Source organism: Lissotriton vulgaris, chromosome 2_1, assembly GCF_964263255.1.
Source record: "Lissotriton vulgaris chromosome 2_1, aLisVul1.2, whole genome shotgun sequence".
In the NCBI taxonomy this organism is placed as follows: Eukaryota; Metazoa; Chordata; class Amphibia; order Caudata; family Salamandridae; genus Lissotriton; species Lissotriton vulgaris.
In genome coordinates this window covers 297,438,078-297,460,194 of record NC_141687.1, presented here as the reverse complement: position 1 = coordinate 297,460,194, position 22,117 = coordinate 297,438,078, and the positions used below count along the sequence as shown (strand labels likewise).

Here is a 22,117-nt window from a genome sequence, read left to right as displayed (position 1 = left end):
ATCTGCAGAACGACCGCCGAAGGAAGATCTTTCTCCTACTTGGCGGCCAAAACGTAGAACTCCCTCCCCACACGCCTCAGAACTACCCAGGACCATCTTACCTTCAGGAAACACCTCAAGATCTGGCTCTTCGAGCAGCAGTAGCCCCCCGCCCCTCCAGCGCCTTGAGAACCTCTCGGGTGAGTAGCGCGCTTTACAAATGACCTGATTGATTGATTGATTGATTGAGTCGTCCTTTAAAAGGGATACTCCCATTTGACTTTTTTTAACTCAGGGACATCAGAGATTTCCAACTCACACTGCTAAAGCACCTGGAATCTGAGATCTGAGAGTTTTACCCTGCCAAGTGATGCCAACCAAGTACTGGATCCTTCGAAGTGGGTTTATACTTTACTCTGGTTATACTTACTGGATTTTTGTTAAATAAATCTCTTTTTTTCAAACTAGGAGTGGTAGCTTTTTGTGTGGTGTTTATACTGTTTTACTGTTTGAAGTGTTGCACAAATACTTTACAAATTGCCTTTTAAGTGAAGTCTGACTGGTCGGCGCTGAGCTACCAGGGGGTGAGCACAGGTTAATTCAAGGTGTGTTTGTGACTTACCCTGACTAGGATTGTGGTTCCTGCTTGGACAGGGTGAATATCTCTGCCAAACAGAAACCAATTTCTAACACTTCCTCTTTCCATGTGTGCTGCATTTTGCAGCAGACACAAAAAGAGGAATATGCATCTAAGGAATGTTTTCTCAAGAAGGTATCCCACCCTGCAGAAAAACAATCCAGCCCGTAATACAGGCACCTTTGTGTCATTGTGCAAGGTTGCCTATGTTGGTGTTAGGCAGCCACAAGTTCGCCAATGCATGGAGAGACCTGAACAGTGCCATATCTTTATAAATATGGCACTGTTCAGCTTTCTCCTATTCAGGCATACAACAGTGCAACCTGCTGTGGTGTGCTGCGGTGCATGAATTTTTTGTAAATCTGCCCCTTAGTGTAAAAAGCATACATGAATCAATTAGTTTAGAGGAATTGGATCCTGGCCAGTTTGATCCTTTCTTAGTTAGATACATATATAAATACATACATACATGCATACGTAAATGAATCCTTGTGTCACAGAGTAGATAAATAAACAGTGACATCCAATATTTGCCAGCAGTCTTTACCGTAAAGGCCATTTGAAACTACACGTTTCATATTTACTAAGGTAAAAAGTTGTGCAAATATCTGGATTGATTGGAATATTTTCACTATTTATTTAATTTGCTAACTAATTAATTAGTTAAGTATCCCAGTACTTCAGTTCTTCACCTCTGTGCCGCAGTCTGGACAATAAATCTGACTGAGCACTGTTCATTATCACCCCCTGCTATTTGCAGCCTCATGATAATAATGTAAAATAAACACAGCCTTCCCTTAACTGTAAAAGGAAAATAAGACCATGTGCTTATTTAAAAATGAACTCAAGGCTGTGATCTACTCTGAAGCGTCTATGAGCTACTGGTAGATCATGATCAATTGGTTGGAGACACCTGCATTAGTCCCTATTACTCCTACAAACCAATAGCACAGAACTGGATGTTTGTTGGAGGGTCATTCTACAGAGAAGACTTGACCCCATAAAAGAAGAGTGATAGGCACTGCATGGCCTGTATACTGTTTGACAGGAAAAAACTTTACCAGAGCAAAAATGACCAATAAATAACAGGACATGCAGATTTTAGAGCATTAAGGACCAAAAACCACAAATGATGTCCCATTTCCACCTGATACATGTGGATACCTCTGGTATAGTAATATACCTATAGCGATAAATATTGCAGTCATACCAACAGATAACACTCAGCAAGAAAATGGACAATTTTCCTTTAGAAGAAGCAACATAGCATAGAAGATGTGGCTATTTTGCACACACACACACACACACACACACCACATTCCATGAGATTACACACAAAATATAAGAAAAACCTAAATTATTTAAAGTACTTTTTTCGGGTTTCGGGCTCTCATGCTAAGTGAGTGCATTTAATACACCATTTAATGCACAAGCACAGACCCTGGTAGAAAGCACAAAGACACATCATTCATACTGTCAGTGTTAAACACATATAAAAGAGTGCTGCATGCGGCAAAACTGTTGAACATGGTGCTCTCTGCACAGTCACCTCCAGACTTTTTGCCTTCACCCCTCCTGTTTTCTGAACCTGTTATTTTGGCTTTTAGGATTCTGTGTACTTTACAAGTGCTAAAGTGTGTGCACTCTCTCCTTTACACATGGTAAAATTGGCTTATACCCAACTGGCACATTCAATGTACTTGTAAGTCTCTTGTAAAACAGTACTACATGTATTTAGGCCTGTAGATTAAAAGCTACTTGTGGGCCTGCAGCACTTATTGTGCCACCCACTTAAGTAGCCGTTTCAAACATGTCTCAGGCCTGCCATTGCACTGTGTGTACAGTTTTAAACTTCAATTCGATCTGCAAAATAAACCTTTTAACAGGCCTGAGCTCCCTTTTAATACATATAAGTCACCCCTAAAGTACACCTTAAACAGTCCCTAGGGCAGGGTGGTGCGTTGTAACTTAAAAACTGGGCAAGTATGCTTTAGTTTTACATGTCCTGGTAGTAAAAAACTCATGAATTAATTTTTCACTACTGTGAGACTTACTTCTCCTTTAGGATAACATTGGGTTACCTTGTTACATAAGCAAAAACTTTTGATTAGGAGCAGGTAGAAAAGTCATCTTTTTTGTTTAAGGAATTGTAATTTAAAATCCTCTTTAACGGTAAAGTTAGATTTTAAGTTTGAAACCGCCTCTTTAAGAAAGGTGCCATTTTCTTGTCTAACCATTTGGTACCTGCAGCCTGTTCCTGGGTCACATGACTGGATGTAGTTGGCAGTTGGCCTTTGTGTATTCCTCCCAGACAGCATCACAATAAAGGGTCTGGGTTTAATCTCTGGTAGGATGGAGGGATGGTAATGTCACCTCCCACACTTGCACTTCAAACGCAATTACTTTGCTCACACACACACTTCACACTAGTCCACTGTGCCCCCAGACAAACCGGGACCAAGGCAAATTGCAGGAAATTCAAGACACATCTATAGGGGGAATATCCAGAAGCTTTTACCATTTGAAAGTGGCCAGCAGGTAAAAAATGAGACCCTCAGACTCACTTTTCAGTACACTCCTGGGCCTGCGTACACTACAGAAGGTGGCTGCCCTGCTGCTTGAGGCCTGCCCTGCTTGCAGAGAAGGGAGGCTGAAGTGACTCCAAGGGTCAGCTGACTGCCTTGTGTTCTGAGTTACAGGGTCACAACAAGCTCCGGAGTCCTCCCTGAAACTACTCAGCAAACCTTCTGCAACTGGACCAGCCTGGACCTGCAATTGGATCTGCCTGAGCCCTGCTGCCTTCTGTTGTGGTGAGTTTCTGATCCCCAAGAGGTGCCTTCCAGGTCTTGTACTCTCAGTGTGGCATCAAATGAGCTCAATGCGAAGCACTGGTGAATCCGATGATTTGCGCTACAGCGACTGCCACAGACAACCAGCAAAGCAGAATCAGCACTTTGCACTACAGCATCAACAGCCCGCTGTGACCACCAATGGAAATCTCCAGCAACAACCTTCTGTGATGCCCTACAGGATCTAAACAATGCACAAACCGCTCTACGTGCTATAGCAGCAGCCATCTGCGACATTCTTCCTGCTTCTCTCGGCCCCCTCTATTGGGAACAAAAATGTTCTGGACTTAAGAAGGTACAATTTTCAGTGGCACAAACCTGGTCCCTGTATCCAGCCTGTGCTCCATTGCTTTTAGCCTGAACTTGTGACTTTCACTCAGCCTTGCACAAACGGATAACAAAAAAAGGCATTTTGTGCTTTTAGGTGCTATACTTACCGTAAATCTTTAAAACTGAATTTCTCTGATTCTACTGATGGAATTTTTGTAGTTTTGGTGTCAAATAATTTATTCAATGTTATTCTATTTTTCCAAATTGGTGTGCAATTTGTCTGGTGTTCTGTGTTCACTTTATTACAGTTTAATTGCTACATAAATATTTTACACATTGCCTCTAAGTTAAGCCTAACTGCTTTTGTGCCAAGCTACCAGAGGGTTAAGCACAGGTTAACTTATTGACTCTTTGTGGTACACCGGTGACAAGGACTGTGGCTGTTGCTTGAGTAGGCTTTCACTCCCCCCCACCAACAACCCAATTCCTCACAAAAAGATCTCTGTTGGCATCTGGATTTCTTTTTCTCTGAGGCTGGCTGGAGCTGGAAAAAGCGTCCAATTAATGATCTTATCTTATCTTTGCTGAAAACTTCGGACAATTACAGATAGACATTCTTTTCTTGTTACTGTTCTTTGTGAATACATCATTTTTTGCTCTTATTACCAACAGCCTTTCAGCTTAATACTGTCAGTGTAGACTTTCAGTTTTCCATAATATTTCCTTTAAACTGCTGTTAAATTGATCGAAGCAGCCTTTTGGAATCCAGCCAACGAGAAGTCTATTCCACTAAGTAAACCATGTATTTTACTCTTGCTGGAGTTTGTGCATCTATCATTTCCATTGTTAAATGATAAGTGACACGTCTCAACTGCACATTTCTGCCCAAGGCCTGTTATTGGATCCATATTATCTAAATCTAGTCTTCTACACTAAAATCGGGAAAGATAGCTTAATGGATCTGTTACAAAAAGAGCTATCTACTTTTGATTCATTGCCTTTAATAGTTTTTTTTTCTGACACTAAATAAATATTTATAGTGAAGTGAAAATATTCACTTGCCCTTATCACAACTTGTGTTGTCTGACTCCAATACATTCACTGGGAAAACTAGCAAACCACATCTCTAAATTACAAATGTCACAAAAATCATTAAAGAAAAAACATACCTATTTCATCAAGTAACTCCTGCTGTTGCGGAGGAAGGTCATCAGTGAAGTGAGCAGAAACTAAAAGAAAAACAAGGAAAGACATGATTAGGAGTTTGGCAGGTGGGTTACTGCACTTACAATAAGGCGGAGGGGCTATCCGTTTTGTTTATGACAGAGTAACCGATCTGCCAATCTCTAAATAAGGCTCCAAGTTAAAGCACTAGCCAGAAGGCAAACCATAATTTAAGAAGGAAAGAACAGAATCTGAGTGGTTGCTGGAAAGAACAACGAGAAATTAAGACATACAGAAGCGACAAAAGTTGTAATACATTTTTTAGGTTGAGCCTAGAGTCAACTCGCATGTGCTACTCTGCGAGACTTGTTGTAATGGAGTATGGAATAGCAGCCTCACCCACTACCCTGCCCATATTTTTTATTGGCTTGTGTCAATGCCCTTCGTAAATGCTGGCTTCTGATTCTTAAATAGGCTTGTTAGTCCCTCCTTAGTACTGCCTTGTCTTCATTTGCAACCTCCCATGGCGACTAGCCCTTATACTTTGGTTGCTACACGGCACGTGTTCTTAAGTCTGTAAGCACTATTTTCTGTATTGAGTTTCTCTTACTGTAGACACGACATGCTTTGCTTACATTCAGCGTGCATTTTGAAGCAGCAGGGACAATGGCGGACACTTCTTTCCAATGCGGTAGGTCTCACATTTAAATGCGAGACCAATTGCATTGCAAATATTTTTTTTATCTTTATTTACATTGGTTAAAGTTGCCAAACTCGATCTTTTAACTGTAAACATCTTAAGCTAAAGCGCTGGTGCTGCAATTGCTTTAGAAGTAAAGAAATAGAAAAAAAGTTTTAAAATTTCTTTACTTTTGAACCAATCGTGGCACTTCTCTTTTGTTTAAGATATTTACAGTTAAAGCACGATTGCGGCAATGGTAACTAAAGTAAATAAAGAGAACAAAATAAGACGTGCCGCCGCCATTTTTTTCTCTTTGTTTACTTTTGTTACAATCGAAGCACTCGTGCTTTGGCTGTAAATATTTAAGCTATAATATAGTGCCTCAATTGCTTCAAAAGTAAAGAAATAGAAAAATGTGTTTTTCTATTTGCTTACTTTTGAGGCAATTTAGGCCACCTGTGCTTTCGCTTACGGTGTTTACAGCCAAAACACGAGTGCCGCGGTTGCATTCAAATGCTTGTTATAATAGTTGACTGTAGTTATGGCCATGTGGATGAATCAACAACTTGTCTAGCAACTCTAAACCTTTCTTGGATTTGACTTTGTAATGTTACTAAAATGTGCTGGGGTAAAAAGTCAACCTGTGATAACATACACTGCGTGTATGTGCACCCGCCTACGTTGAAGCGCATTACTTGCTTAACTCGGTTTGATTCATCTTGTGATATCTAACATCACACTTCTCTACTAAGAACTTGACAAGCTTTGACACAACTTGCTAATTCGTTCCTCTTTTTTAACGTGTTTTGTGACAGTGTTCCTGGGGATCGTACTCAGTAGCTGCCGTTTGCACAAAAATCTCTGCAGCGGAAGCGCAGCCCGCTAATGCATCTTAATTGCTCTTAGTAATCTGTAACTCTCCTACGAAACATGTAAGATTCTTTCACTCCCTTTTACGCCTATTCCCAAAGAACGATAAACACATTGCTTATGTACAAATTCCATTTTTTTCTGGTGGCAGATGCGTGACCTTATCACTAAAAAAGTAGGGGGCAGATTTATGTTAACTGGCGCATCCCGAGGGATGCGCCAGTTAACATGCGCCACAGCTTCGCCACCCATGGTGCGCCGCATTTATGATGCAGCGCACCATGGGGCAAAAACGGCACAGATGCGTCACGCATCTGTGCCGTAAAAGTGACGCATTGCTGGAGTTGTGTCGCAAGCGCGACGCAGCTCCAGCAAGGCTCGGGGGTGCCCTATCTGACCAATGCTGCGTCAAGCCTTACGCCTGCTTCAAGCAGGCGCAGGATTTTGACGCAGCATTGGCCTAAAAGTGACTGAGTGAAATCTTATAGATTTCACTCAGCCACTTTTGCGAGGCGCACCTGCCCCGGAACGTCCACCCTGCGCCGGAACGCCCACAAGCGGCGCAGGGCTTTACAACGTGACGCATCTGCCTAGATGCGTCACGTTGTAAATCGGTCGTAGGGATGCGCCATGTTTACGCCACAGTTGCGTGACGCAAACGTGGCGCATACACAACATAAATCTGCCCCTAGGTTTCTCCTAGCAGAAGTACTTTCAATAAGCCAACAGCTTGGCGCGACTTGTTGCGGCTCTTTTGCTGGGTTCTACCCTATTCTTTATTTTATAGTTACTTTTCAGTTAGATGATTTGTTGTAGGTCTTAATATTGAAAGTGAAGGAAGGCGGGTACCTACTGCACACATAAACTCTAACTTGATGTTTTGCTAAATCTTTCTTGCGCAGCTATCACAGAAGCAAAGTAGGTACAAATCTGCAGTTTAATGGGAATCTGCTTGGTAATCAAAGTTCAGTGCATAATAGCCTGACGGTCGAAAACCAACAGCACACCCCTCACACTTCTGACTGAGGCATGAGCCATAGGAGAATACCAGCGTAATGACTAATCCACTTGCATTTTTTTGTTTTTTAGAGGTTAGATGGGACTAATGATTGAGATAACCTAAGTATCCAAAGTGGTTTACCAGACTAAGGGGGATATTCACAAGGACTTATCTTTGATTTAACTCCACCTTAACGCATCAAAAGTGGAGATAGATTTAACACCCCATTCACAAGTTGGTGCAAACTGCAGACATTGCCAGTATTCCCGCGATAACTGCCCCCAAATTCATCTCTACAGTGGACACCACCAACTAACCCTAATGAGATGCAGAGTAGGCGTTCCCATGCAAAAACACACAAAAAAATCACAACATTACTTTCACAACGAACTGCCAGATCTGACCAGATCTGACCAGGTGACCGTCTGGACTTGCTCCAAAGCGGTCGCTCCCCCACGCTCCCTGACTCCAGATTCCGATCGTGCTGCTACTCCTAACGCACACAGCTGAAGCGCATTGTTAATCTCGTTGCTGGGTCTGGTATCGTAGCTTTACTTTATTAGCTGTGACTGGTATCGTTGTGTCTGATATCGTAGCTTTACTTTATTAGCACTTTCACCCGGATTTAGCACCTTGAAACGTAGAGCCGCACTTTCTGCGCTGCCTAACAGCGCGACATTTCTGAGTCTTTGAATTAGCGTGCTGGTACATTTGCTGCATACTCGGTGTTATTGTACATTTGTTGCTTGTTCCCCTGTTTCGCTTTCCCTTTGACCTCCATTTTGTTGTTGGGCTTTCCCCTGGCCCGCCTCTCCTCCCCGTTACCGCCTCCCACCTGACCCTCCCACGCTCCGCCCCCTCCACTATCCTTTTAAGACAGATGTCCCAACGCGCAGCCTCCACGCGCTGCGGCCGCGCCGAAGGTGCGCCAAAGGTAAGCCCGTCTACGCCCGTCCGCGCCTGGACCGCGCCCAGCGCCAGACCCCCTGGTCCCCGCAAACCCATTACATACGACTCATCCACCCTCCTAGCACTTACCCCGGCCGACTCCCTAACTGTGCCCAAGCCGCACCGGGACACACCCATGGACCCTTCACCTGCCACTCCTGCAAGTACGACTCCATCAAGACCCACACCAAACCCACAAACACCAAACAGAGATCCGACACCAACCACCTTAAATGCATCCTTCTCAACACCCGCTCGGTTCACAAACACACCATCGACCTTTGCAACCTACTCGACACCATTTCCCCGGACGTCGCCTTCCTAACAGAAACCTGGATGAATGCCTCATCAGCTCCAGACATCGCCATAGCCATCCCGGACGGCTACAAGATCATCCGTAAGGACCGCACCAAGCAAACAGGAGGAGGCATCGCCCACGTCCATAAGAACACCATCCGCGTCTCAACCAGCTCAGAAGACAACCTCGCTATCGCCAAACACCTCCACTTCCAGATCCAAACCGACCCCAAGACCACACTCAGAGGCACCCTCCTTTACAGACCCCAAGGACCCCGTACACAATTCAGCGAAGACATCACTGACTTCATCACCCCACACGCCCTCCCCTCAGAAGAATACATTCTACTGGGAGACCTCAATTTCCATCTGGAAAAGAGCAACGACAGGAACACTACCACCCTCCTGGACAATCTCGACAATCTCGGACTCAAACAACTTGTTAACACCCCCACCCACTACGCAGGACACACACTCGACCCTATCTTCACCTCCAGCAAGCATATCTCCTTCACTCACACCACAGCCCTCCACTGGACGGACCACAGTTGCATCCACTTCATTTACAATAAGACCACGATCCACAACCACCCTCAACCAACTCTGCGAAGAAATTGGAACAAAATCACAATCGACCAGCTCTCCACATCACTTCTTCAAAAACCCCCTGCCTATTCGACGAACCCTAACCAAGCCGCCATCAACCTCACACAATGGCTAACCCAAACCGCCGACAAACTAGCACCCTTGAAAAAACTTCAAATCAAGCAAGGAAGCAAGAACGCCCCATGGTTTAATGATGACCTTAAGAAATCCAAGAAACTCTGTCGCTCCCTTGAAAAAACTTGGAAAAAAGACCCAAACACTATCACCCAAGTCGCCTTCAAAAACGCCACCCGCAAACACCACCAACTAATCGGGACAGCCAAGAAATCAGCACTCAAAGACCGACTAGACAACAACGCCCACAACAGCAAGGAACTTTTCAACATCATCAAAGAATTCACCAACCCCACCGCCAGCTCCAAAGACATCACCCCCTCTCAAGTCCTCTGCGACTCCCTCGTCTCTTTCTTCCATGACAAAATCGCCGACATTCATAACAGCTTTGACAACCAGCACGTAAACCAGTCAACCCCTCTCACCTCCGATCCTGTACCTCCTCCGAATAACCTTCTCAACTGGAACCCAATCACCACAGAAGACACCATTCGCCTAATGAACTCCATCCACTCAGGATCCCCTACAGACCCATGCCCCCATCACATCTTCAACAAAGCAGACTCCATTATCGCACCCCATCTCCGAGACGTCATCAACTTCTCCCTCAACTCCGGCACATTCCCAGAAAAATGGAAACACGCCGAACTCAGCGCCCTTCTGAAGAAACCCACAGCTGACCCCATCGAACTCAAAAATTACCGCCCCATCTCGCTCCTCCCATTCCCTGACAAAGTCATTGAGAAAGCCTTCAACAATCAGCTCGCCGCCTTCCTCGAAACCAACAAATCACTCGACTCCTCAAAGTCTGGCTTCCGAGCCAAACACAGCACCGAGACCGCCCTCATCGCAGCAACAGACGACATTCGAACACTACTGGACAACGGAGACACAGTCGCCCTCATCCTCCTCGACCTCTCCGCAGCCTTCAACACAGTCTGTCATAGCACCCTAATACAACGCCTCAGCAACATCGGAATTCAAGGAAAAGCATTGGACAGGATCATCTCGTTCCTCGCTGGAAGAACTCAGAGAGTCCACCTCCCCCCTTTTAAGTCAGAGGCCACCGAAGTCATCTGTGGCGTTCCACAAGGATCTTCTCTCAGCCCTACCCTCTTCAATGTCTACATGAGCCCCCTCGCAACCATCGCACGTCAACACAACCTCAACATCATCTCCTACGCTGATGACACTCAGCTGATCCTCTCACTCACCAAAGACCCAATCACCGCCAAAACCAACCTACATGAAGGGATGAAAGAAGTAGCCGAGTGGATGAAGCACAGCCGTCTGAAACTGAACTCGGACAAAACGGAAGTCCTCATCTTAGGTGCATCCCCTTCCTCCTGGGACGACTCTTGGTGGCCAACGGCCCTAGGAAAAGCTCCCATACCGACGGACCACGCACGGAACCTGGGCATCATCCTGGACTCCTCTCTCTCGATGACCAGACAAGTCAACGCCGTCTCATCATCATCATGCTTCAACATCCTACGCATGCTCACAAAAACATTTCGCTGGATCCCCACCGAAACAAGAAAAACGGTCACCCACGCACTGGTTACAAGCCGTCTGGACTACGGAAACACCCTTTACGCCGGCACCACCGCAAAACTGCTGAAAAAACTCCAACGCATTCAAAACGCCTCAGCCAGACTCATACTAGACATCCCCCGCACAGACCACATTTCCGGTCACCTGAAAGACCTTCACTGGCTCCCCGTCAACAAAAGGATAACGTTCCGTCTCCTCACCCACGCACACAAAGCCCTCTACGAACTTGGACCTGACTGCCTCAACACGCGCCTTTCCTTCTACACTCCCACCCGCAAACTGCGTTCGTCCAACCAAGCCCTCGCCGCTGTTCCGCGCATCCACAAAGCCACCATGGGGGGAAGATCCTTCTCCTACTTAGCGGCCAAAACCTGGAATTCCCTTCCCATCCACCTCCGCCTTACCCAAAACCACCTAGCCTTCAGAAAACAGCTTAAAACCTGGATATTTGATAAGTAAACCCCTCCCCCCCCTCCTCAAGCGCCTTGAGACCCTCTGGGTATGTAGTGCGCTATATAAATTTTTGACTTGACTTGACTTGACATCTGCAAAGGCCAACGAAAACAGGCGATAAGCCGCGATAGCACCAGGGATTTAACATCTGACTTTTGCTGGTGCTAAGCAGGAGGACTACCCACAGCATAAAAGGGAGCCCAGCCAAGACCCACACCTGAAGACCCACAGATGCCATAGAGACAATGATCATGCAGCTCCGATACACATGAGGGCCACAACATCCCACGCCACCACCCCCAGCCCCCCGTCCTCTCCCCCGGACATACGCATACCGTGCACGACACACGAGCCACAAAAAGCGCATGATGATGTACATTGCCAAAATAAATACACACATGTGTGGCCAGAAGAACAAGAAACAGTCACACAGCACTGAAGTAACAACTAAAAACTTTATTGAAATACAACACAAAACACCAATGCAGAAGACTCCTGTCAAGTCCGTCAGGGACAATCTGGATGTCACAGCCTGGAAAATGAGGCACAAAATCAGGACGTGTGTCATGCGCACCTCAAAGGCGAGAGACACAGAGAAACAGAGAAGGAAAGTACGCCATAGAGAGAGGGAAGGGAGAGAGAGCGAGAGAGAGATTGAGGGAAGGGAGAGAGAGGGAGAGAAGGAAAGGAAGGGAGAAAGAGAGACACCGCCAACCCTGCAGACACAGGCCCCACTGTTCACCGGCCACCACCTGTGTGTCTACCAGTAGGCACAACACGTGCCCATGCAAGCTCCAGGCCCAGCCAACCATGGCATGGTCCACATCATGTGGGCCTGCCCCGCTGCCCAGCAGGTCCCACATATGACGCAGAGTCCTGAGTCATCAATGGCGGAGACCACATCAGTGCACATATCATCAACTCAGGCTGCACACCCGCTCAGCTATTTCGGTGCCACTAACCCTGTGCAACACCAGTCAGCGCCACGTGGTGGTAGGCCTGTGACGGCCGCAAGGCTTCGGGTGCCACTAACCCTGTCGCAACAACTCATGGGCCCTTTATGATTGAGAACCGTGGAGCGTCATCGAGTCGCCACCGGCAGAGGAGAATGTGACGTGTCGGCCCCTTATATTTGAGGGGGTCACATATCCTGTGAGGCCTGTGCCAGATAGGTGTGTTGTGTGTGCAAACCTGCCCTCAGGGTGTGGCCGTGACATGCTGACAACTAGACCAGTGACCCGCACACCACCAGCGAGTACGCCTGCGACAGGTAGCTATGTGGCCCCCCCTCGGACAGTAAGCGGAGTGGTCTGGCCTGGCGTATGCAGGACCAGCACAGGGCTTGCAACAATAACTCCTGGGCTCTGGGCGTGGTTCAGTCTACGTCCGGACAAGGAAGTGACTAATGCTTTTGTCCCTGTTGTAGTGTCCACGGCACCCGGAACACAATAGGCAATGTAGCACACTGTGACTGGCATCCCACTAGATGAGCATCATTGACGTGAGGGAAATCACTGTCCCTGCATTCATCCACACATTCATACATGAATGATGAAAGACATGACACAGCAGTGCGTTACTGGATGTTTATTTCATATCCAGTGGAGTTTTGCAGCTAGAGCGGTACAGGACCATGCCAAGCACACTAAACAATATGGGCCCATGGAGGGCCAGCAAGAGTCCATCCGGGGATGACAAGTACTGCGGAAGAGGAAGGGTACAGTCCGCAGTCTGATCACAGTGTCATTGGTCATCAAACAGGATATGGCAGTCCATGTCCTGGTCCAAGGTGAGTGAGGCCAAGTGTATCGGGGGTCAGTGGAAGGTCATGGGGCCATGTGCGGCACCAAGCAGAAACAGGCCAGGTGGCGGAAATGAATGCTGGTGCCTCCTTCTGAACTCAATCCCATCCACGATGTGTGCTATGCCCCACCGGTGGGTGTTGCAGTACTAGCTGCGGCACTGTGTGGCAGTGACACATCAGGTGCTGGAGTGGATACACCTGTCGCACTGTGAGGCACTAACACATCAGGGGGCGGAGATGTTGATGGTGTGGGGGCAGCAGCATTCATCAGCGCCACACCTTGTGGCAGCAATGCCATGATGAGGATCTGCAGGGCATTGTAGATCCCAGTTACATTACGCTGATGCGCAGCGGTGGCTGCCATCCTTTCCGCCTCCACCCTGCCCTCCATGAGCCTCTGCATGTGTGCCAGCTCACGGCTGAGATCGCTGGAGCCAGTGTGAGCGGACAGGTGTTCTTCTCTCCGGTATACAACCTTTAGCACGCATCTTTTAGCACGCACTACCATTACCACGCATCTGTTACAACGCGTACCATTACAACGCATAGCGCTTTGAGGCGATCTGACTTAGGGTATGGCTAGTGAATAGGTTAATTTACTATCCAATAACCTTCCCTAGTGTCCACGGGGACTGGTGTTGGAATAGTAAATTAAACTATTCACTATCCAGCACCCAAAGCACTATGCGTTGTAAAGGTATCGCATGGTAAATGTGTGCGTGCTAACATCATACATCCCTTCTCTCCGCGTCATGACTCCAGCGATGTCAGTCAGGGCTCGTTGGAGACCATGGAGCGGGCTGTGGCTGTACGTTAGGAACTGGAGCTGGTTCCTGGTGGGACCTAGACACCCATGGATGGCATCCAGTTTGATAGCCATGAGGTCGAACCCCACCCACACCTTCTCAGCCGTCTCCCTCTGGCCCTCCAGCACACGGCGTTGGAAGGCCATGGGTTGTTCCTGTGGGTCTTGGGAGACTGCCGGGGCTGTGGGTGCTTCCTGCTGGGTGGTTTAGGTAGTAGGTGGGGTCTACTCGATGCAGCTGGGTTGCCCTGATCCTGGAGGTGGGTTGCGGGTGAGGTCAATATTGTCTCGGCATCAGTGAAGAGTGGCTGGGACTGCTGTGCAGGAGGTGTTGACGGTGCCTATGCAATGTGATGGGGAGATGGTGTATTACAATGTGTCCACATGTATGTAGCAGCATGGTACATGTTGACATTCAGACAACATGGCATTGTACATCGTGACAGTCCGTAGATCGTGGCCATGACCCAAAGTCATTGTGGGTGTGCACTGTGCTCTGCTTGATTGTGCATGTGTGCCATTGTGGCCATCTCCTACAGTCACCCCAGTACCTGGTGGTCACTCACTCTGTTTCGGTTGTGTTGTGTCCTGTCGAGCAGTGTCCGGTCCCCCGACTTCGGACACAGTCTCCACAATGAGACTGTCGACACCAGCTCCTTCATGTCATCCATCATGAGCTATGGCGCTGGGCTCCTACCTCCAGTCTGCATTGCTGCCTTCTGGATGGCTGCGAGTTTCTCCTTGGTCCTGCGCTTGATATCAATGAATCGCCTCTTGGCTTCTTGTGCTCTCCGAGGGCATTCACCTTGTCCCGCCATATCCCATTTTGGGTGCCCAATGCAGTGGCTGCTGGTGGAAATGTTGTACCCTAACGTAATAAGCGAGCAAGCGAGCCAAACTACAAAAGGAGGGTGCAGGTGGATTCCTCATCCGCAAGAAAATTTTGAAATAAAATTGATTCAAATGGTGGGTTTTACACCAAATATTTACTGCAAATTGTAGGAAAAAGGGGGATCCAAATATAGCATTTTGAAGCACAAGTGTGAAGAAAACATTAGAATCAAATAAAAAATGTGCCAAATCCTCAAACTAGACTGCTTGCAAAATGACCCCCAAGCCAAGCACATACAACCAACGGCAACAGCCCCTCTAAGTGTTTCCCACCTGTAACATCTCTGAACCACCTATGTTTTCATTGTATATAATACTGAAAATGCTGCAGTTTGTTCTTATTTATCTTATGCAACTTACAACCATTGACAAAGCCTATAGTCCTGGCTGGTTGTAGGTTTAATGTCACTCGTATTATATATCTGGAGGCAAAGACAGAAGAAGCACAATACCAGTGAGTCAGCACACTATGCTAAGTACAAATTTTAAGCTTAACAGTTTTAAGCCACTCTCATAATTACATCGGATGGCTCTACAAGAGACCCTCCAGTTTTTTCATCTCACTTAAAGCCCTGCACACAAAGAAGTGTGTGTGTTTTTTTGTATATGAGGGAGGCATGGTAGAAACTAAACGAAAGGTTGCGCGAGGTTTGAGGTGGGCAGGGTTTGCTAGTCTTTTGGAAGTTACACTGCTTTGTTTGGCAAATGCTTCTTTGCGAAGGGAAACAGAGCAAACTATTATTGGGAGTACGACCTTAGAAAATGAGAGGCTCTTAAAATGCTAAATGTTCCAATAAAATAAATGATCGGTATTATGGGCTCCAGTTTAAAATTTGTATTGCCTGAATCAATTATTTGCCAATAACTTAAGGCACACCACCACATCGCTTCATAGCTCACTGCAATCCATCACATCAGAGCTCAAGGCAACTTGTAACATCGTAAGACACATCACACTACCACAGAGCAGCTCGTCACAGTATCAGAATGAATTATGTCATTGTAGTCAATCTATCACAGACATTTTTTCTATTTGTTCCCAAATTGAAGTATGTGGTTTTGATGGTCTATATACAATTGAATAGTATACTATACCCTAGGAAGGGTTTCTAGATCCTGCAGTCATTACCCCAATACCTGTAACAGGTAAGTATTTAAAGAGGGAGGTTATTCTAGTTAAATAAAACTTGGAAAATAAAAACTATTTCCAATTGAAGTGTATGTCAAAGCTAGAGTGTAATGAAGGCACGTGTCACTTGTCAAGGTACAATGAAGGAAACACTGCATTTTGGATACTGATTCAAGATAAGGGCCGGGGTCTGCTAGGCATTTCATTAAAATATCAGGCAAGTAATTTAAATACAGCAACTTGGGGGGCATATTTACAAAAGCTTTATCTCCGCTTTTTTGGCTTAAAAAGCAAAAAAAGCGGAGATAAAACTATCGCCCTATTTACAAGAGGGTGCACATGCATAATCGCATGTTAGCACCCTTTTTCCCAACGCCTCCCTTTGCATCTCTAATGAGATACAAAGTGGGCATCAATGGGCGTACCCCGGTTGGACTACCTTGCAAATATCGCTGATGTGCACATCGTGATATTTACGAGGCTGCCCCAGCATTTTAGCACACGTTAGTTTTTGGAGAAAACCGCTGTTTTCTCCAAAATCTAACGTCTGCTAAAATGCAGACTTACCTATCCCTAACATTGGGGTGGATTCTGCTGAAACGACCCTGTGGGTCGTATCAGCAAGGTCATTGCTGTTTTGCAAGGAACATCGCTGGAAAACCAGCGATGTACCCTGCAAAACAGCGATAACCTCTGCATCTCTGGAAATTTTAACACCCTGGAGTAACGCGTTGTTAATAACGCGCTACCAGGGCGATAAATACCAGAGATAGCCTGTGATGAAAAAATTCTCGCTAAGCACGGCCAGCGATAATTATCACTAACCGTTGAAAATATGGGGCATATTATCAAGCCTGTGCGCTAAAATTATAGCCGCTTTATCGGCCGAAAACGGCCGATAAAGCGTCGATAATGGGCTTGATAATATGCTCTGTGGAATTCCAATCAAAGCACATGTTAGATGTGAAGACATCTAACATGGGCTTCGATTGGAATTCCACAGAGCATATTATCAAGCCCATTATCGCCGCTTTATCGGCCGTTTTCGGCCGATAAAGCGGCGATAGTTTTAGCGCACAGGCTTGATAATATGCCCCTATGTCCCTTAGTTTGCTTTCCGTAGTGCAGCCTGTGAGTGCAGGATGTGATCCCTTATTTTTCAAGCCATGCACTTGATGAACTGTTTGTTTTGCAGCACTTTAAGTTTGTAAAGGAGTATTGCACAGGCCCGAAATAAACTGAATTAATGCCATTCTACCAAGAGTTAATTGTTGTCCCGCTAGTGGGAAACAGCATCACTTTTTCGAGTGCAAGTAAAGAATATAACAAACACTGAGCAATAAAGCTACAATCCGAAGTAATCCTTGTTTAACTTTCTCACCAAAACGAAAATCTGAATAGATCTCAAACTTTAGTTACTGTCAACAACAGTAAAATGCCTGTAATGTGAAATCAATTTAGGCTGCACGCAAAGATACAACAAAGAACAGCCTCATAGCGAAACATGTGGGTCGAACGCCTGCTGTTGGAATGGGAATGGTTTACGTGCGTGTTTAAATCCTGTGGTGGGGTGATTGTGCTTTTCCTGCTTCAGAGGAAAACGCAGCGTGGGGCCTTCAAATTAAAATATCACGGCACTCTTTTTTCCCCCAATCCGCGTAAGCAAATACATCCTGCTCTCTTCTTCCCTGCTACTCTTTTGTCTTTACTTACTGAAGTGAATATGCCTTCCTGTGGGATGGCATGCAGCAGGTGCGAGTTGTGCACCGCTGCCCTTGGAACATGCAGGCAGCGCTATCAGAAAGCGGGATAGAGCAGGAGACTTGTGTTTTTGTTCACCCTTGCTTTATCGTGCATTCTCATAGGGCTTGAGGGTAGGACAGAAATGCTTACTGTAGGTGTCATTCCTGGCCTGTAGGCCGAGTCGAGAAACAGACCCCCTGGCCCGTCTCGCCAGCCTGTTTGTACTTTTACTACTGCACTTACATACTCTTTGTTTTAGTCTCCGCTTTACACCCCAGAGAGAGCAAGCAGCAGAGGGGGGGAGACATAGGAGAGATGGGAAGAGAAGTGAGAAGTGGGAGGCGAAGAGTCAGTAGGAGAGGGAGAGAGAGAGAGATGAGAGGAGAGAGAAGATCGTGAGAGAGGGATAGGGAGAGGTAAAGAACCGGAGAAGTGAGTAGAAGGATATAAAGAGAGAAAAAAGTAGGAAAAGAGAAAAAGACGCAGAAAGGGAGCACGTGGAAGTGAGAGGAAGATGGCATGGGAAGAAACGGCAGGAAAAAGAGATCACCAGAGAGAGTGCGAAAGAGTGAAATAATGATTATTGAACGACAGAGAGTGACAAAGGAAAGAAGTGATGGAAAGAGACAAATGAGAGTGAAGTAGGCAGACAAGCCAACAGTTATCCTCAGAGTAAGAGAGAAAGGAATGTGCAAGATGGAAAGAGAGAGTGACGGTGAAGTGAGAAGAGGGAGGCTGTGGACGGCTATAATGAAGTCCACAGGAGCACAGACAGATTAAGAGAGATGCACAGCTTTTGATCATATCTCATTTTGCATTAATCAGACTTTAGCAAACAAAGATTCGAGAAATTACAGCCTGATTCATCATTGGGCCGTTTTGCGAGTCTGAAATAGCGATTCATAAGGAATCGCTATTCCAGACTTGCAAAACGGTATTCATGTAGGAATCGCAAAAAAAAATGCGATTCCTACAAATTCCTTATTTGCGATTAGCAAATTGCTAATCGCAAATAAGGAAAAACTCCCCATTCATTCCTATGGGCCAAAAGGCCCATAGGAATGAATGGGGAGTATTCCTTATTTGCGATTAGCAATTTGCTAATTGCAAATAAGATAGCGATTTGAAGGGTGCCACGGGTGTCCAAAGGACACCCTGTAGCACCCCTTAAATGCACATTTGAACAGGTGTTGCGCACACACATGCCAAAGGACATGTGTGTGTGTAACATGCAAAAGAAAAAAATGCACTAAAGTGCTTTTTACTCTTTTTTCGCAATTTACCACCAAGTCAGACTTGGTGGTAAATTGCGACCAAAAATTGCGATTTCGCAATTTCTAATTGGTTGATGAATTGCATTTAAGGAATCTCTATTAGAGATTCCTTAAATCCAATTCCTCGCAAATATGCGATTTCGGTAATAGCGATTTTTGCATTTGGGATGATGAATCCCAAATGCAAAAATCGCACTCGCAAAGGGCCAGATTCTCAGAATCTGGCCCTTTGAGAGCGCAATTACCTTTGATGAATCAGGCTGTTAGTGAGGTGATAGCGCAGAGGTTCGTTTGGGCTGTCAATGGAGACAGAAAGTACAGCGTGAGAGGCCGAGGGAGATGAACACAAGCAGCCTGTTCCGAACCCTGGACCCTGAACTGCTTCGCACGCGTCCACAAGTCACGATGACAGGAACCTGCAGTGCATTCGGTACCACTGATATTACAGTATATCATTTGTCTGTCTGAACAGACACACATGGAATGCACTGTTGCTAAAATGGTGCAGAGTTCGATAGTGTGGGAGCACTGACTGTCTCAGACACCACTCAAGTCGAGTCTGCGCAGACTCGATTTCTTGCCTGCCACACCCTTTCCCAACTGGTCACAGGGTGGGGCCCACCAGGTGGGGGGCCACCCACACCCACACCCTGCAACAAGTTGGGAAAGGGTGGGGTGACAATGCTCTCCACTCCCTGAATGACGTGGAGGCTTAGCAAAACCGGGCTTGTATTTTAAACGCCCGGGGCTAACTTTACCTCCACTCCATCAGGGGGTGGAGACTGGGCCTGGATGCTAAGTCTTTGCTGAGCTGATGACCACACAGCCCTCAGGGCTGAGAGATTGTCAGCCCCGCAAATACTTAGGCTTTGGGCATGCCCAGGGGAGCAGTTAAAACGCAGTGTTAGTCACATGTCTGCCTTGCTATCACTAAGCACAGCAACAACGCTGGTGTCGGTGAGTGGAGCAGTCAGTGCTCCTCCTCCGTTCTATAAACTTACAAGGGGGTATTTTTTAAATTAACAATCAGATTTAACTTTATGTTTGCTTTGTTTTTCACTACAGAAGTAAAGGGGGCGGAGTCCCAACACACATGCACAGAAACCGCCACTGGCCCAATGACACGTTGGAGGTGACGAAGAGTTGTTGATGGTGTTCCATTACCTCCGTGGGCATGATCCTGTTTTCCTGCGGACTGAACTTTGTCTTTCTCTTCTTCTTTTCCTTGCCCTTCCATGTCCCCGAGGTCCCAGGCTGGTCGTTCAGGGTGCTTGTGGGTTTGAGTTCGTCCACTGCGCCTGCTCCGGCTGCCTCCATGTTCTTGGGTGTTGGTCAGTTTGTGTTTGAGTGTTTTTTCTACTTTTATACTGATTTTTCCCGCCTGCCATGTGTGTTTTGCAGGCCAGCCCTGCTTATCGCTGATTTCCTCATCGCACTTAGGCCCATCGCATGTTTTTTCGCGTTGAGGTTTGTGTTTTTATCTCCGTCGAGGTCGTTGTATCGCGGACATTGGCAGCGGTTTCGGCAGACTATCGCATGGTACCACCTTGTTGTGAATTCCACGGTGACACGTTCCTGCGATAGGCTGCGATGTGTAAAGTCGTGTTAGCATTTTTTGGTGATGTTTAGCACACGTTCTTGTGAATATACCCCTAGGTGTTTTCCAAGGATTACAAGATGTGCATGCATTATGGTTTATCTAGTATGAACAGTGGCTCCATTTTTTTGGAGGCCGTGATTCCACACTACAGATTGAACGCAAATGACTATGTAGAACAGTGTCGTTTTCTGTGACATACTCAAAACAGTTTCAGAGCTTTAGACCGTGTACTGTGCTTGAGGAGCACCACTGGTTACCCAATTTGCCAGCCTACCTCCCTCATTGTACTTGACCATGCAGTTACGAATATTCCATCAGCAGTCTCCTCATTGATTTCTGATAAAGTTTTATCTTTTTGTTACTCTGTAACAAAGCAAACATTCCACAGAAAAATCACTTGGTCACGCTTGTGTACGAGAACACGTTTCACCTTTTCTCCCTCCGCATCTATTAAAATTATACTGATGCCTTTTAATTTGTAGAACTGTAAAACATGTCTGAAAGCATAGATCTTCTGGTAAATGATGTTCTTATTGCTTCAAAATCTTTCAGTGACATTTCTGTTCCCTTGAATTATTTCCTTTGCTCGCAACTCTGAAGTGTCTTTCTTCTATCTCCACTGTGTGAACTGAATATCTGCCACGTTAAAGTTGTGCTGAGTTTTATTAAATCTATGATCAGCGTACTAAATTTGACATACTTTATCATTTGATACTCCAAAGGGAACCATTTTGAGAGAATTTTTCAGTAACGGCACACCAGTATCTTTCACTTTAGGCATAATAGCTTTTTTAGGCTTTCATCTGGGGAAGGGTTAGCGTAAAATGTTTGCAAAAATATGACTGTTGAATTATCTTGGGAAATAAAATTAATTTTACCTTGTTGCTAAAAATTGCAACTCAATGTGCCCTTAAAAGACATTTTAGTTGGCAAGGGTCTCGTGTTATTTTCACATATTTTGAGGAACCCAAACGGTGAGAAACCCATAATTGACGGTGTGAAAGTTTTTGTTGTCCTGTTAAATCCTGTTCTTGTAGGTAAAGGTGCATGTTTATTTAATGATATACTTTCCCTACTTGAATTTTCCAGTGTGCATAATTAGTAGCTATACATAAATCAATCAACACAGTTTATATGAAAAAAAATAATTGCATGCATTTGTCTGACTTTGTTAAATTTGATTATAATATTACCAGCAACCACTTAGTTAACCTGCTTCTTATAGTCCTTTGTGTCCTGATAACCAGTGTGCTAGAAATCTTGTGGCCACGATGTCACTTCTGAATTTTGTTACCTTTTGCCACCTCCATATCTGTTTGGCCTTATTTCGTAATCACCTGCAGACAACTTTGTTGTTAAAGACCTGTTTTAGGCAATACGAATAATTGCATTGGGATTTGGGCCAGTTCATTAGTTGACTTTGTCAGTCTTGTGCGCCTCTTATTCAG

The 22,117-nt window shown here is 45.7% G+C and overlaps 1 protein-coding gene across 1 annotated transcript in view; it reads right to left on the bottom strand.

The window, feature by feature from the left end:
- The window catches only part of TEX14 (testis expressed 14, intercellular bridge forming factor), a 1,917,691-nt gene that overhangs the window by 123,183 nt on the left and 1,772,391 nt on the right, over positions 1-22,117 (bottom strand). Inside the window, exon 25 of the mRNA XM_086954052.1 lies at positions 4,905-4,964. Within this exon, the coding sequence (XP_086810178.1) occupies positions 4,905-4,964 (60 nt within the window). The remainder of the gene's footprint in view (positions 1-4,904; positions 4,965-22,117) is intronic.